The 16,602-nt window shown below is 50.3% G+C and overlaps 1 protein-coding gene across 1 annotated transcript in view; it reads left to right on the forward strand.

Annotated features, from left to right (window-relative positions):
- The first annotated feature begins 5,198 nt into the window (after positions 1-5,198).
- Positions 5,199-16,602, forward strand: part of KCNB1 (potassium voltage-gated channel subfamily B member 1) — a 116,670-nt gene continuing 105,266 nt past the window's right edge. The window contains exons 1-2 of the mRNA XM_050314094.1: positions 5,199-5,573; positions 6,489-7,152. Of these exons, the coding sequence (XP_050170051.1) occupies positions 6,586-7,152 (567 nt within the window). The 5' untranslated portion in view covers positions 5,199-5,573; positions 6,489-6,585. The remainder of the gene's footprint in view (positions 5,574-6,488; positions 7,153-16,602) is intronic.

Consider the following 16,602-nt stretch of genomic DNA (forward strand, 5'->3'; position numbering starts at 1 on the left):
AGAGCAATTCTTGCTGTCATTATCCCGAGGAAACTCACTGCGCTTCAGGACATTCAAGTGATGGCATTTTTCCAGCATTAGACCACAAAGCGGATTTTTGTCTGTGGCTGAGTTTGGTGTTTGCTTTGCCTCCAAGGCTGAGCCCTAAGCCTGTGTTTGTTAAAGAGGAGTTGGGCAAGAGATGGGCCAGGGATGGAAATCAGGGCAATCAGCATGTATGCATGCTGACCATGGCGGGAGCTTAGGGAAGGCAGGCAGGGCCTCCTGCCTCGGAATTCCTGGGAATGATACTGCATCCAGGACCTTTGCCCTGGCTCTCCCCAAAGACTGCCCAATCTGTGTGCAGTCACATGGGGGTGGGGTGCCACAGCCCCAAAGGGTGTGAAGGACTGCAGGGCCATTTGGAATCCTCAGCAGAAAGTGGCTGGATGGGTGAGCACTTGGTCATCTCTGCGAGAGAGGCCACGTCTCCACCGCTGTGAAGACTGGCTGACCCCTCCAGCTCTGCTGCCCTCCCTCCTGAGTGATGATTAATGTGAGCCTTCAGCCCTTCAGGGGCTAATAAATCTGCAGTTGCTGAATAACAAGGCAAGTCCAATTGCTTCCCAGGGCTCAGTGCTTCAAGCTAAATGTTAGATAACATATTATATAGGCGGCTGTTTTTCCCTCAGTGCCAGCCCTGCCTGAAGAGTGAAAGCTGAGAGGAGGAAACATCCATCCCCTAGCTCCTCTGTGAGGTATAGGGGCTGGGGGAGTCCTGCTGCCACCAGTCCCTCCTGGGCAGGGGCCCCCAAGTGTTTGGCCTACAGGGTTGACAGGCAGGAGAGAATTTCTCAGGTCCTTTTGCAAATTCCCTAGCAGCTGGATGACAGGGACAAATCGGCCCACTGGGGGACTTTATTCCTCAACTAGAGAAAGGTTTGTGCATTTTTCCTTCCTGAAGCAATTGTATTTGTTCTCAAACCTGACGTGAACAAGACAGATGCAGCCAGGAGGTGATGCTTTACACACCTTAGGGAATAGGCTGGTGCTTCCAATAGCTTTCAGCCAGTCTCCCAGAATCATCCTCATCAAGATAAGAGGAAAGGTGGATCTGATGGAGCCATCCTTGGGAAGAGGAGCCACGGGGTCTATGCTTGTGGTCGGTGAGCACAGACAGAGACTGAATAGATGCACAGGAGGAAATGCACATCCTGGGAAAGGCAGAAAGCTGGAGCCAAGGGGGATGGCTCTGAATGTGCTTTGTGGGAACCTGAACCAGAAGCTTCTCTGATAACCAATATGCACTGGCGTGTTTCCTGCCCTCTTCCTGAAGGCCAAAGGAGCCCAAGGTTGGCTAAGCAGCAGGAGCCATTGGCAGAGCAGTGCCAGGCAAGCAGGGATGCAGCACTGGTCAGCCCCTCCTCGAGGAGGCAGGAGGGAGGGGAGCCTGCCTGAAATGGGGGGGCTTTGGGTAGTCCTGGGACTTCAAAATGCATCTGAAAATTTTAGGCAAGCTGAAAACTTCTATTCTTTACAGGACAGGGTCCCCCTGTGGCTACTGTCGTCCCAAAAATGAGAGAGGGCTGTCCTCACCTGCCTTTTCCATAGCTGAGACAGCCTTCAGAGACTTTGCCTCCTGCCAAGGGTCATTTGCTCCCTGGTTCCTGCTGAGACCTCACTGCTCTTCCTCTCTCCATCTCTCACTTTTGCAGATATCCTGTTCAGCAGCCCAGCCCGTGCAGGTCCTTTGGGGCTTCTCTGAGGATCCAGAGAGCCTGGCAGAGGTCAGGCTCTGCTTTCTGGACCTACAAGCTCTTACAGACTTGTAAATATAAGTAAACAATTAGGAAAAGGCTTTCTTTTACCCTGGTGAGAGAAGGAGCTAGTGGAGGGCAAGAGTGTATGGTGGAGCAGGCTGGGGCAGGCCAGGGGTCAGGAAAGCTGTGGTGACCAGGGCTCACCCCATGCAGGCAGAACCCACTCCCCCATAGCAACCACAGCTGAATTCCCTCAAAAGGGGCTTTTGGCAGGGGAGGATGGAGCTCAGCTGCTGCTGGCATCATCCAAGTGCTGGATCCAAGCTCTGCCTAGGATTTTTGAGGAGACTCTTCTTTCTCTAAGGTTTGCTTTTGGATTGTATTTTGCTGTCTGCTTCCAGTCTTTTATCCTGGTATTCCAGTATTTCCATGCTGCTGGGCTCTCGGTAGCACAAGCACTATCCATCTCAGTTCTTTTTGCACTTTTCAACACTCGCTATGGATCTCTGCCAAGAAACCTGATAATTTTTTTTCCCCATTTAAGGGAAAGGACTTTGGGCCATAAAAGAAAATCTCCATTGTACCTAAAGTGTTTCCAGTCTGGAAAGAAAATCCCTGGAAACTAAGGGAATCCTTAAAGGGGCATAATAGGAAACACTCTGCAAGAGAGACAGTTTATTGTGCATGATTGCCTTTCCCACTCCCGAGGATAAGCACAAGGCCCTCAAGCTACAAGAACAGTGCGGGTTATTGTTACATCTTAGAGCTCATTTTAGAATGCGAAACTCAGCAATGGGGAATGGGCCAAAGCTCAGGGGCCACCAGAGCGGCTGTGCCCCTCTCTGTGGGAGACCCTCTGTCCCACACGCCACCACTGTGAGGGGGCTGAGCGCTGGCTCACAGGAGGGCCAAGAGCCTCCCTTTTCTCACAGCCCTTTGTTTTCCTGTGACCAGTAAAAGGACGTGAAGCAGCCTCCCCTCTTGCTTCGCAGGACGGACAGGAAGATGCCAGACTGTTGTACAGGCGTGGGTGTTTGGGAAGATGTGATACTTTTCCTTATGCAGGCAGAGGAGTCACTGCAGATCAGCAGAGGGATATTTCCACATTTAGGCTCAGCCTATTTCCCTTTAATGTTGTAGCTCAACAAACACTGCCTTACAGACCTTTTCTGCCTGGCAGTGAAATCCAGATGTCTGTTCCACTGACTGCAAGCCCAGGAGAACATTTATTTGCCGTACTCTGTGTATTTCCTCTAAAGTACTTGGTGTTTAAGGTGTTTCCTTGTCAATAACTGCTGTAAAACCTGGAGAGAAACAGGGTTTGCCACAGACTGCATCCAATCATTTGGCTGGCTCCAGAGGCTGGGGAAATAACAAACCATAAATTAAGTTTGCAAAACTCAGAGTACAAAAATATCAATTGAAAGGTGTATCCAAACCAAGAGTGGGTGAAATAACCTTGGAGAAGAGTGAGCAGACTGCACATCTCTGCATCCTCAGGCCTGCACTGCCCCTTGCCGACAAACTCTCTGTGTGGGATATGACATTCTGCAGGGCACAGCCATCCTGGGGGTGGAAATATCCTTTCCTCTCCCCAGATTCCTGGATTACCCCAGGCACAGCCAGCTGGAGGGGTTGCCCTGGGCAGGACTCCCTCTCCCAGCTTCCACCAGTACAATTTTCAGTGCTGGCCCATGTGGAATTGAGAGCTCCCAGCAGTGCAGGAGCCTGTGCTGCCATTCTGCCCCTCCAAGTGCCCCCTCTATGGGGTTCTCCAGCCTCTTGGCAGGACACATGAATGGCAGTGGCAGGGGAGCAAGAACGGTGCAGGAAGACACAGATGCCCTGCTAATAAACCCAAGTTGCCTCTGTCCCAGTGATTTAGAGTGGTGAATGTGATGCATCTCCCTGCATTAGGCTACTTGTCATTCTCCCTCCCAGCATCCTCCTCCTGCGTTTGTCACGAGGCGAGATAATGTACCCCTAGGCCAGTGCTGACAAACAAACTCTTGTTCTCCTACAGCACCTGCCAGCTGGAAGTTTCAAAGCACTTTGTAATCATTAACAGATTTAGCTTCCTAGCCTTGATCGGGGGTTTAATCTCTGTTGTAAGAGGCGTTAAAGCAGGGTCTGGAGGTGAAATGATGAAAAAGCAACAGAACAACTCTGGATACTGCCCTAATGTCTGTCCTGTATGGGAGGTTTTGGTGGGGTAGGAGGAGCTACTTCACTAGAGGAGCACTGGACTGGGATTAAGCTGATCAACAGGTTTTATTCCCAATTCTTCCTTCCACCTCCCCTCTGAGTGATCTTACTTTTCTCTATCTTAATTTCCTCATCTCCAAAAGGAAGGCAGTGAGCCACTTCTTGTAAGAAATTTCTAAATATACAGATTATATACAGTTGTGAGAGACACTGCAGAAAAACAAACACTGCTTGAGATTTCAGAAGGCGACCTCTAAAGAAAATGTGGGCACTCAAACACCAAATATAACATGTAACACTGACAAGGCGTACACGGGGCAACAGGAGGAAGGCAGGGACTAGGGAGAGAAGCATAGAAAGTGGGGAAAAGCAGCACTGAAAGTCTTTTTTTCCTAGTTAATCACATAAAATCAGACACCAGGCTCCTATTTCAGAAACGTTGTAGCAGGAATTGTCGCTAGAGTCCAAGAGCCGTGGTCAATCAATGCAAGAGGAGAAGGGGCTAATGAGCACAGCCGTGTGTGCCCCTGGTACCAGTCCGAACAGGTGAACTGCACTAAGTGATGCTAATTGGTACTAATGGAGCTCCGAGCGCCTAGTGAGGGCCATTTTCCCTGTGGGGAGTGAAGGAGGGAGGGAGGCAGGAAGGACAGAGGAGCACTTTGTTTGCTGTGGGGCTGCCAGGAAAGTCACCGTTTTCTCAATTTCTGCTGTGTTCTCAGGTTAGTAAATGCTCCTTTACGTTATATTTATGGTCCTAATCGGCATTAGAGATCTACCGCTATTCCTCCTCTCTGTTTCTGTAAATATCTGCAACCATCCCGGGAACAGTCTCGTTCATTCGATGAGGGGCAGCTGGGGTGGGGGCGAGGGCCCGGTTCGCCCTCACACCTGGGCGATGAGCAGCCTTCCTGAGCTCCGCTGCTCCCGGTTCGGCGAGGAACCGTCTGCGAGGCAACGGGGGCCCTGCTGGGCTGACTGGCGCTCTCCGCTCATCGCGTTTCTGTGGCACCAGCCCTCGCTCCCTCCTGCTTTCACGGGTGATGGCACCGGGAGCTGGCGGCACAGCCCCCTCGCCTTAGGGAGGGAGGCTGCAGTTCCCCGGGAGGGTCTGCCCGATGCCCCGGTGCGGAGCGGCCCCGGGGCGCTGCAATGCTGGGCTCCAGCTCACGGTGGAGCTGCCCTTCCTCCGGTCCGCCCCGCGCCCGCCCGCCCGCCCCGCGCCGGGACAGCCGCGCTCGGCAACGCCGGAGCTCCGGGCTGCACTTGTTGATCTCCGTTCCGAGGCAGCGGGTGGAAGCACCGGAGCTTTCCTTTGTGTCTGCACGGAGAACGGGCTGGGGGCGGGGGCAGACGCGGCTCCGGCGCTGGCTGTAGGCAGGAGTGAGGAGCCGCAGCCGAGGGAAGGCCTTGGAAAGCTTCCTGCCGAAGGATACGATTTACCTCGTTTCCCTTCCCCTCCCCCTGGGCTCCGTGGACAGCCGGGAGCGCCGCCGCCATCCCTCCGCCTTGAGGCTGCCCGCGGGGGGATGCGAGCGGGGCCGCCCCTGCCGCCCGCCCCGCCGCAGGATGTAGCCGCCCTCGGCCCCGCACACCCCGCACCGCCTCGCTGGGAGCCCGCAGGAGGAGGTAGGTGACGGCTGGGTTCGGGCCGAGACAGGGGAGCCTCTCCTCGTGTGCGGCGGCGGCCGGGAGGCAGAGGCGGGGGTTCGGTTTTGGGTCTGGGGGAACCTGGGTCGGCGGGGACGGGGCCGACCCCGGGCTGTGCCGGCTGGGCACGGAGGAGCCGCTCCTGGCTGGGCCGGGGTTTCTCTTCGTGCCATCTTGTGTAAGCAACAGTGCTCGGGGCTGTCATGAGCCACTCGGTTCCCTAAGGCAGGCTCGGGGTTTTTCCTTATTGCCGTTTTCGTTGCTTTCCCGGTTATGCAGAGGCCGGCGTGCGGGTGCGGGGGGCGTCCCTGGGCAGCCCAGAGAGGCAGAGCGCGTCGTTAGAGTGGCTGGAAATCCCCCCCTTTTCCCTGTCCCAGCTTTTTCCTCGGGGAATCCGCAAGGCTGGAGTTACTAAAAGCCTCCTCATCCCCCCCCACAGCCTACACGGCTGGGCAGGGCGGGGGCCACCGCCGGCTCCGAGGGGAGGGCTGCCCTGCGGGGTCGTGGGGGCACCCGGGGTCCGGCGGGCCCGGGCGCTCCGGGATGGGGGACGCGGTGCCAGCGCTCCCCTGGCTGGCGGCCTCGGCGCCTTTTTGGGGCGCTTCGCCCAGCGGTGCTCGGGGCCACCCCGTGCCCGCCCCGCCGGCCACCAGCGGCTCCCGGGGCCGTGCTCGGTCTCCGCATCCCTGGCGGACGGGGCGTGCGGGGACCGCCGGGGCGGGGGGAGCCCCGGCCGCCGCCCGGGGGAGCTCGGTGGCGGCTCCGGCCGCACGTGGGAGCGGGCGGGCTCGGCCGGGCCGGGCGCGGTTCAGCACCGGCGGGCGGACAGCGCCGCGCCCCCCCCGCAGATTAGCGGGGCGGCGGGCGGGGACCCACGCGCGGCCTCTCTTGCAGCTCTGGGGCATGGAGGGGAAGGAGAGGTGAGCAGAGCCGGCCCCCGCGCCCTGCCCCGCGCCGCACCTTGGAGCGTCCAGCCTGAGGGGGACCAGCGATGCCTCTGGGGATGAACAAGCATGGATCTCGCTCTACTACCTCTTTGCCTCCGGACCCCACTGAGATCGTCAGGAGCAAGGCCTGCTCCCGAAGGGTCAAGCTCAACGTGGGGGGGCTGGCCCACGAGGTTCTCTGGCGGACCTTGGACAGGTTGCCGCGGACCAGGCTGGGTAAGCTCAGAGACTGCAACACACACGACTCCCTCATGGAGATCTGTGATGACTACAACCTGGAGGAGAACGAGTACTTCTTCGACAGGCATCCCGGGGCATTCACCTCAATCTTGAACTTCTACCGTACTGGCAAGCTGCACATGATGGAGGAGATGTGCGCCTTGTCCTTCAGCCAGGAGCTGGACTACTGGGGGGTGGACGAGATCTACCTGGAGTCCTGCTGCCAGGCCCGCTACCACCAGAAGAAGGAGCAGATGAACGAGGAGCTGAAGAGAGAAGCTGAGACCCTGAGGGAAAGGGAAGGGGAGGAATTCGATAACACTTGCTGTGCTGAGAAAAGGAAAAAGCTCTGGGACCTCCTGGAGAAGCCCAACTCTTCCGTAGCGGCCAAGGTAAGACTTCCATGTCTGTTCTCAAGTCTTGTCTCTGCTGGCTTATGGCTGGTGGTGCTTACATGAAGTGTTGTCCTGCTGCCCTTGCTTTAGTGTCTGGGTTCTTGTGGCTGGCCAGATGCTGTAAGTCAAGGGGAGAAAGGCCTCTCCGATGCAATCAAGTTTTATTGTATCTTTTTCTGGTTAATTTGGAGGTGATCTGGTTTAAACTTGCCTGGGGTCACCTATGCTACTCAGTGTGGGGGAAGCTCCGCCAAGCAGTGGGTTGGCAGACAATGATTGCTGTGGCTGGAGGTTTTACACTTGTTATCCAGTGGTCTGTTTTGGTGCAGTTTGTAGTAGAGATTTCTTTGGGCCTAAAACAAGCATGTCTCCTGCTGCTCAACCAAACTGGCCTTCAAGAAGAGGGTATCTGCATCTGCTCGAACTCTTAGACCCAGGTCCAATGAGGAAACAATGCCTTCCCTTCTAGGGCTTGATTTAATTTTTTTCCAGTGAAATGCATCTCTTAGTTATTTGTATCATTCAGACCTAGGCTGTGGGTTTGCTTAAGCTGGTGTTTGAATGTTTACCTGAATCCAGCCTATTTTAAGTCTCCCTGTGCATTACTTATGCAGCTCTGTCTCTGTCAATAGCTGAAGTGCTGCTTACTTTGAAGTTGGTACCAGTGCAACAGATCTATTTGAAGGCGTTTCGAAGATAAGATCCATGTTGGGAGAAACCAATGTCAGAGTTGGCTCTGATAATTTAGCTGCCTCATGTTAGTCACATTTTCTTTAGTGAGGAGAATCTCTGTGAACACAGTGATTCAGTAACCATGGGGACAAAAGTGAAGGGGGAGAGGTTGAAAACTGTGGGATGAATAACTGAAAAGCATGAGAGACTGAGCAGTAGGGACCAAAACTTGAATTTTCTATGTACCCACATCCTCACTGTATGGCAAAGTAGAAGGAGGCCCCAGCTACCTCTGTGATGCACCTCCCTGTCACAAGATTTGTGAACGCAAACCTTAGCTCTGGAAGTCCCTCTGGAAGTCTGGCTTTGGTGGGCTACTTGTGAAAACAGCCTTCTTCTTTTCCTCTCTTTTTCTCTTCTCTAAATGCTGCTCATCGTGAACCAAGAGCATGTGCGAAAGTTTGGGGAAGGGATTTTATGAAGTGTGGAGCTAACTGGCTCATCCTGGCAAGGGATGGGAGAGGCATGGTCCGCCTGCTGAACCCATTATTACTTTTTTAATGACAAACGGAGCCCCAGAATGTCTCATTTTCTCCAGTGGCACAGATGACACTGTGCTGAATGCATTAATAATTTATAAGGCTCCTTTGGCACAGTCCTGGAATCCTGAAACACAGGCCCTGGGCTTCACTGTCTGTGGCACTGACTCAAAATCCATTAGAGACTGTTGATGTTCATGATTTATTGTATATGAGCAGGGGTTATTCTTGCCAAATAAGTGTCTTTTGTGATTTATAAATGAAATACACTCTAGCTTCATTTTCTGAGAAAATTCTCGGAGTAAGTGCACTCGGCATTGCAGGCTCTGGATTAATTGAGAGTGAACGGTAATGCATCATTACCCTTAGCATTTAAAGCTGCCATTCTGTGCCCTCATTACTGCAATGAAAGTGATGCTGCATGTTCTCAGACCTCAAGTATTCCAGCAGTCCCCAAAACCAGATTCCCCCTCATTTCAAGTGTAGCAGGGAAAACGGGTCTGATGAACAATTAGCTTAGCAGGCAGGGACAGAAGCGTGGCTAAGCCTACTCTTTATCCGATTTGCTCCCTGCTGGTGGATAGCTTTCCCCTCGAGCCAGAGTATGCCCTTTGCTTTGATCACCTTCATGAAAATTCAATCCACGTATCGAATAGGTTGGACTCACTCTTCAGCTTCTGATGGAAGGACATGGGGAGAGGGACTTGGCAGCCTGACCTGTTATCTGACCTATCCAGCTGTGCCCAGGCTCCCTTTTGGGCTGCGTTTGCTAAATCTGAGCCTCTGCCTGACAGCTCCTGGCCAGCTTTCCTCAGCTGGCGCTCCGTGGAGCACTTTCGCTGAGGCCATGGGCCTCCGGGAACTTCTGTCACCTCTCCTCAAGCCAGACTCCATCTGCTTTGCCAGGTCTGAGAGCTCAAACTGTTCCCGTGGAGAGGGAACAAAGTAAACTGTTGTGAGGTTTAATGTCACACAAGGGCCTAAAACCACTGTTGGGGAAACCTGAACTACTGTTGCATATTTGTCCTCTTCAGACTTGTGTGACTCAATGCAAAGGGTTTTTCATGTAACAAACTCAACAAATACAAGATACTTCTTCTCTTTAAGAAGTCAAGAAAATGGCTACAAATGCAGGTTCTTCCCCAAAGCTATCACAATCCTTCTGTAGCTGTGCCTGTTGTCCGACCCCTGCTCCAGCATGGGGGGCCTTGGCTGTCAGCATTGGCTGTATTTTAACATTTTCTGCACAGCACCTGACCTGACCCCTCCATACCAGCTTACTGCAGAACTTCTCAGGGTTATACTGGGACCAGTTAAATGCTGAGTGAGTTGTCTTTTATTTGTGTTTGCGTTTTAGGGGTTTGTTTTTGCTGTTTTTCTGTTGTTGTTGGTTTTGATTTGTTTGTTTTGTGGATTTTATATTTATTATTTACTTAAATGAGATTATATGTGATGTACCCCAGGCTAGAAAACAGCATTCAAATAGGAAAAGAATCTCCCAGATCCTAATTTTTGTTGCTCTCTTATCCACTGGGGATTTACCTGTATCTTTTGACTACTGTGTCTGGCTTTTAAACTAAGCACCTCACGGCAGGCAGGGTCTTATTTATATGTGAGGCTTCACCCCGTACGTGACTTGAGAGAACTCTCTTGTATTTTATAATACCCCTCTTTGAGAGCCTTCAGATTTCTGGTTGAGGCACTGGATGGCTGTTGGAACGCCCTCCTTGCTGTCACCCCCAGCACTGCCAGAGGGATGTTTGTTCTCCTGTCCCTGCAGCTGCACTGTCCATGTGTGAGGTGTCAGGGCAGCACCCCAGCCCTTCCCCAGGGTCAGGCTGTGCCCAAAACATTTCACCCACCAGTCCACTGAGCTTGGAAGCCCTCACTGTGCTGTGCTCCCTTGCACTTATCTTGTCCAGTGGGAAAACCCCTGTGCACAAAATTGAGAACTGAGGGACTTGCCCTCCACCAAATTAAAAAATATTTATCGGGCAGTTATTTAATAAAACTCTCCATTCATCTCTCTCTAACCCTAGAATATATTTCAAAGGGTCTGATTCTCCTGCTTCCTGTGGCTATTTGCCTATATATCTCTGAGAAATACCCACTGCAGGCTTTGTGGATGCTTCTTCCTCTTCTGCAGTCACTGTTTTTGCATGTTCATGCTTATTTTTATCATTCTGCCAGTCTATCTTGATAGTTTGGTGGTTGATTCTTGTTTTTGTTTTTTTAATGGTATTCTTCTTGTACTTTGGTGTACTCCCAACATCCATTTTTAACCACAGATGACTCTCTGGTGCTCACTTCTGTCAGGATTTACCCTAGAAGAGGATGAGGTGCAGATATTTTCTGGAGTAGCTCTTAGATTCTGTTGCACGGTAGTTTTCCTTTTCCTTTCCTCAGGGAAGAAAAGCAGCTCTCCAGAAGCCAAGCAGAACTGCTGCTTTTCCCTGAGCCTTCGTGTCCATGCCAGGGCAGTAGTGGCTAGCAGTGCTCCAGCACTCTGGTTTGGGCTTTTCATTCTAATTGCTCTTTCTCTCGCCAAGGCGAAGCCTGGGCAGCTGGTTCCTGTCACCCACAGCCCAGCTGGCAGCCCTGGCTTGCCAAAGTCCCTCCTGAAGCTTTTGCTTTCTACTAACCAAGGCTAGTTGTGACCTATGGGTCTCTCACCAGCTTGGTGAGACACTTGTGCCCCTTGGGAGAACCAGCCTAGCTGTAATTCCAATTAGACTTCATGTAGAATCCTAAAAAAATCACAGACTGCAGTTGTTTCATGTTTTCCAGTATAAACAAATAAAATCTAGACCAACTGAACATCTTAACTTATGTGGTTTTGGAAATTCTCTGATCACCTGGACCTTTCCAGCAACTCTGCAAAAACATTGCCCTTTTTGCCTCTTAAGAAGAAAGGATTTCTTTTCCTTCTTTAGTCCTCACAAATTATTTCCCCGATCAATATTTGAGCAATTAGTGTTGCACAGAGAGGGGGGGAAAAAAGTCTACTCGTCTTACAGACTCCTCTGCATGTGCTGGTTTCATCTATTTTTCTCTTGCTGTCCTGAAGGCTGAGAAAAACACGATGACATCACCCACTTTGCAAAAAGCTTCTCTGCATATCTGCATGTCAAGTAGGATGTGCACTTCCTCTCCTCCTCGCTGCCTCCACTTCCCACTTGTCCCTGTCCTGTTGGAGCTCAGCTGCAGCAATCCCTCCCTTCTGACAGGCTATTTCTCATCCTTTCCCCTGCTCCTGCTATGTCTTTGCCAGTGCAATAATATCACATTTATCCTTGAAAACATGCAACTCCAATTCCATAATCTCATTATGCATGCCTCTACATTCCTTGAACAGCTTTTCTCTGCTGCCCACTGCTCTCTGCTGCTAATCTCTGGATGCATTGCTCAGGGATTGGGGAGGCTGCTCTGTAAGCTCTTTTCTTATTATTGTTGATAGTAGTGACAAAATAAGAATGATAAAAGCCTCTTGGAAATGCATTTGCTACATCTAGAGCGTTCTTCCCCCACATGGGCTTTCTATTCCTGGCCGTCCCTTATGGTGTGCAGTTTTCATTCATCTCTAAACCTGCCTGAATTTAGCATTCCGTAGAGGAAACCCCTCTCCTGAATTGCAGGGGTCACATCTTAGCCATGTCTTGTCTGTCTCTGAGGGTCCCACCACAGGGCAGATGTTGACTTTGGCTATTAAAGCCAGATTGCCCATATTTTGCTTGCATCTGTGACTTTCTTTTTTGGTGTGTGTGTGTGATGCAGCTATTGCCTTGGCTTTTTTGCTATATATAGGAGAATTTTTCCCTTCATCCAAAGTGAATTCCTATCTTCAGAGATCCTCCAAAGCAGAGCCTCATTCCAAAGCATGTCCTCTGGGTTGAGGGATTTGCCATGTTGGTATATAGCTTATCACTGGGTTTCTAGCACAGCACTGTCCTGTGGACGCACGATTGCTGTTCTGTACCAATCTCTTTTCATCTTGCAGCTCTGTTCTGGGTGCTTGTCCTTCCAGTGGACTTAAATCTTCAGCCTGGAGAGCCCTAATTCCTACGTTTAGTTCCCTGCAACGTGTTCTCTGCAGCTGCCTCAGCGATGACTTTCCCCCACAATGTATTGCTGTGCTGACAGTTCCCAGAACTCCTCTCCATTACAGCCTCCACAAATTCCAAGTTGGGGGAGAAACCCCCTCCCAAACTCTAGTAATATTGCCTGCCTATTAGCTGTGTCCTGTGATTCTTTCCCGGCTCTAAAGATCTTGCTAGAAGTCCTTGTAACACATCCTGGCTGATGGCATTGCATCCTGCATCCATCCTGCATGGGATGCATCTGCCGACAACAAACTTGGTCTAAGCTCTCCAGGGATCCTCACCCTTTTAAGGTGATCCTTTCTCCAGACCTGTTACTGCAGCCCTTGGATCCAGGCAGGCAGTTGCCAGCACTTCTTGCCTGAAGATTGTTTGAGTTCAGCCGTTTCCAGTGCAAGCCTGCAGCTCTGCAGTCCCTAAAGAACTTTATAAAATGAAAGTTAATTGTTAGACCTGGCATTTATTTCGAGGTACTTGCCATCTAGTCCATGAAATACAGTATGATGAGCACATCCTCCTTTTTAACTTCCCTATGACTTCCTGCTAGGAGGAAGTCCTGGAGTGATTGTGGTCCTCCCTGAGCCTGAGCATCCACATCCACGTGAGCCTGCCTGCCTCAGGAGGGAAGTGACAAGCTTACATGCTCCGACTGAATTCCTTGGAGGACGAGTGCTATAGAAGTATAGTCAATGCTATTTTTAAAGCACCAGCTCTCATTTGTACCTTTGAAAAAAAAAAATCTCCTCAGAGAAATTAATTCCCTTTTCTGCTCAGCATTCTCCCATCCTGTTCAGCCTGAGAGCAGACAGGGTTTGAGGTGCCAGCATCACCAGTGAAAAAGTAGGAGACCTTGCAACAGTGGAAAATCCCTGTTTTGTTCAGCTGTAACTGCAGTGGTTTAGTAATAATGGGATTCAGAAGAAAAGTACTGGACCTGATCCCCCCAGGAAATGCTGGTGTGGTGTAGTGTGCACAGTGTGCAGCTGCAGCTCTGGCTGGTACCTGTGCAAAGCACCCCACAGGTACACCCTGACCAAGGCAGTGTCAGAGCTGCCTCTGCACAGGCACTCCAGAGCTCTCTGGAAAAATCCATTCTTTTCACTTTTTAAAAACACTTTCTTCTCTTAACTCCTCTTACACAGTGGGATAAATATTCTTGCCCATCACATTCTTCCTTTCACCCATTCCTCCAACCACAATTTCCTTCTGATTTCTCTTGACGTGAATGCCCCCATGAAGAGGAATAATCCAATGTTACTTTTACAGCATGAGCGTTGCTATTTCTCATTGCTAATGGCAAAATATTTATGTCAAAGAAAGTTCACAGCTGATCACTTAGTTCTTATAATAAACACAGTCAATATGATTTACTCCATGGAGAGATCTGGCAGCAACAGAGGCACAATGTGGCCAGTGAATGTGAGCAAGGCACTAATATGAGCCCTCTCTCAAGAAGCTGTACATAGAAGCTCTATGTTGTCACTGCTTCTGCTACGTGATCAGACTCTGACTGTGATGAGAGTTGCCCAGTTTGATTCCCAGATCTAAGGGCTCAGCTGCATCATGGGCTGGGTTGGCTCCCTGTGTTGCACCAGGACTGGGAGCACTGACACCGTGGCACAGCTGAGCTCAGGGGGTCTCTGTCCTAATGGGGCAGAGCTGCCTCGAGGGCCGAGGGGATAAATCAGCTCCTCGTTTCTCTGTGCCAAGGACTGATGAGCTGGTGGCAACTCAGGGATTGCTCCCCACACCCCACTGCTTGACTGGCATTGCCTGAGCTGCTTTAGCTTTTGGCACTCTTTATCCTTAAGATGACCTTGCCCTAAGTTTAGTCTCTGAGGCAACAGCCACATGTTCACCTCCTGGCATTCTCAGTCACTCAGTACAGCAACATAAACCTCGTAGTGAGCTTTCCCCAGGTTTGCCTGGTCTCTGGTTTCTCCCCATTGTCCTAGCTTTTCTTTTGGCCTCTCCTGTCTCCTACACAGCCTGACATTAGCTAAACATGTTTACCAGTAGGACTGGGTGAGGTTTCATTCTGATTTTTTAATGAAAGTCTCTTCCCTTTATTGTAGAGTGAACCTGGAAGAGTGCTGAGCATCCCTAGGCAAGCACTGAGCCTTTGTGCCTGCTCTGGCCCCTCCCCAAACACTAGATTCAAATATGCCAAGCACATTTGCTTTCTAGGTCCCTCAATAACACCAGCAGCCCCAGTCCTGTTTCTGCACAGGGTAAAACTCCCACTGAATACAATGGGAGCAGACGAGTATTATAATGTCTATGCTCATCAAGCAAAGCTCTGAAAGTGCTTTGAAAAGATGGATTAGTTAAGGCCAGGACAAACCTGTGATATATGTATTATCCCCCTCTTAAAGTGAAGAGGTGACCGTTGCCCAAGGTCAGTGAGGAAGACCAGGGCAGAGCTGGGGGGGGGACACACTGGCTTCCCTGTGTCCCCTGTCACCAGGATGTTTTCATGGTATGGATGATTTTCCATGCAGTCCCTGTGCCTGCTGCCTACAGCGAGATCTTACATAGAGAAAGGTGCTGGAAGCTCTCTGGCGGTTTGTCGAAGGGGATGGAGTGAGAAATCAAACCTCTCCCTGTTTCAGCAGGTATTCCTGCTGGAATGAGTCCAGCCTGCATGGGAAGGTGCTGGAAAGCTTTGTCAGTTTTGAGGGATGAGTGGTTACAGAAAAATAGCAGGTTTTGCTCTGGTAGATCTAAAAGCAGAAGGTCTGTAGTGGGGTGTTTTCCATGTGCTCTGATGCAGCTCTGGCTCTAGGGAGGGGATACTGCTAAACTGTTTTGAATAGCAAGAGAGTAAATACATCAGACTAAAAAATATAAAAATCCCCCGTGTTGTGAAATGATTAAATAAATCATGTCCACTATAGTATATATTGATATGTATGCACATATATTAAAACTGCTCTTGCATATGGGGGTTCCTTTGTATCAAAATTAACCTGTATAAGGAGGGCATTTATTTTCAATTAAGAACTAATCTGAGCAACCAGCTCCACTTTGAGCACAGCAAATGAAATAAACATTCAAGTGTTACTCATCAGGAATGGAGACTCCCCAGACAAAGCAATTGCCAGCCTTGGTAGCAACAGCACCAGTGTGAATGTGAGGGGCAGAGCATGGGCCTTTGGTAGCTTGGTCTCAAAAATGTACCTGCATTTTTAGGAGTGTTCCCCCTTTCTCCATTCACAAGTCTCTCCCAGCAGAGCCATTGTGGTTCCTGTGAGTGTTTTTGATGAGGTTTGCAGTTATTCTGCTTCAGGCATGTGGCCCTTCGGTCCCATGGGTGTGGGTGATTTATGACCCTTCCCCTGAGAGGCTGGCACTGCAGTGGGACCTTAGCTCAGCATTCAGGCTCTTGGATGTGTGTTTGAAACCTGGGTTAGGACAAGAGAAATCAGTAGCAAAGCCAAAACTAAAGCACTTGCTGGTACCTTAAACTCATATTGACAACACCCATCTAATCTGATAAAAAACTTGTCACTAATACAAGTTGGTGAACAATCAAAGCAAATGAAAGGAAGGATTTATTTGAAAGTTCTTTTTTTTTTTCCTACTGTATGTAACAGTTCCTGTTATTATGAGTTGAACTTATTCAATACTGTTTGGACTAGGATTCACGCAGAGGCTCTAGCCAAAAGGACAGATTAGTTTGGTTTTATTTTATTTAAGTCCATTTGCTCTTGCTCATTTTTGAACAGAATGGAGCTGTAAATCTCATTTGCAGTACATAAACAGCATAAACACCAGAAATGCTCTATCATTGGTACTGATGGGCAAAATGTTTCCTAAAACATGATTATGGTTACCAAATTTTATTTCAGACTTCAGATTCCTTGTGGGTCTTTAAAAACCCCTCATTTTGGTAAAAGAAAAAGCTGAAGATGTGAGCAAAGATGTCTGTCAGAATATCGCCACTTAAAATCTTTGGTAGGGGCAGGAACTGTTGTAAGAACACTTTCCATGACAAGAAATGCCTTCCACGTGCCAGCTGTGCTTTACTTGGCTGGTTTCAGTGGTATCTGATGGGAGCATAAACTGGGAATGGAAACATATTCTGGCACAGAGCACCAGGAGCAGCAACTTGGATCCCTGAGGACCCTTTCGTGTGA

Source organism: Myiozetetes cayanensis, unplaced genomic scaffold (genome assembly GCF_022539395.1).
Source record: "Myiozetetes cayanensis isolate MyiCay16 unplaced genomic scaffold, myiCay2020 scf19, whole genome shotgun sequence".
In the NCBI taxonomy this organism is placed as follows: Eukaryota; Metazoa; Chordata; class Aves; order Passeriformes; family Tyrannidae; genus Myiozetetes; species Myiozetetes cayanensis.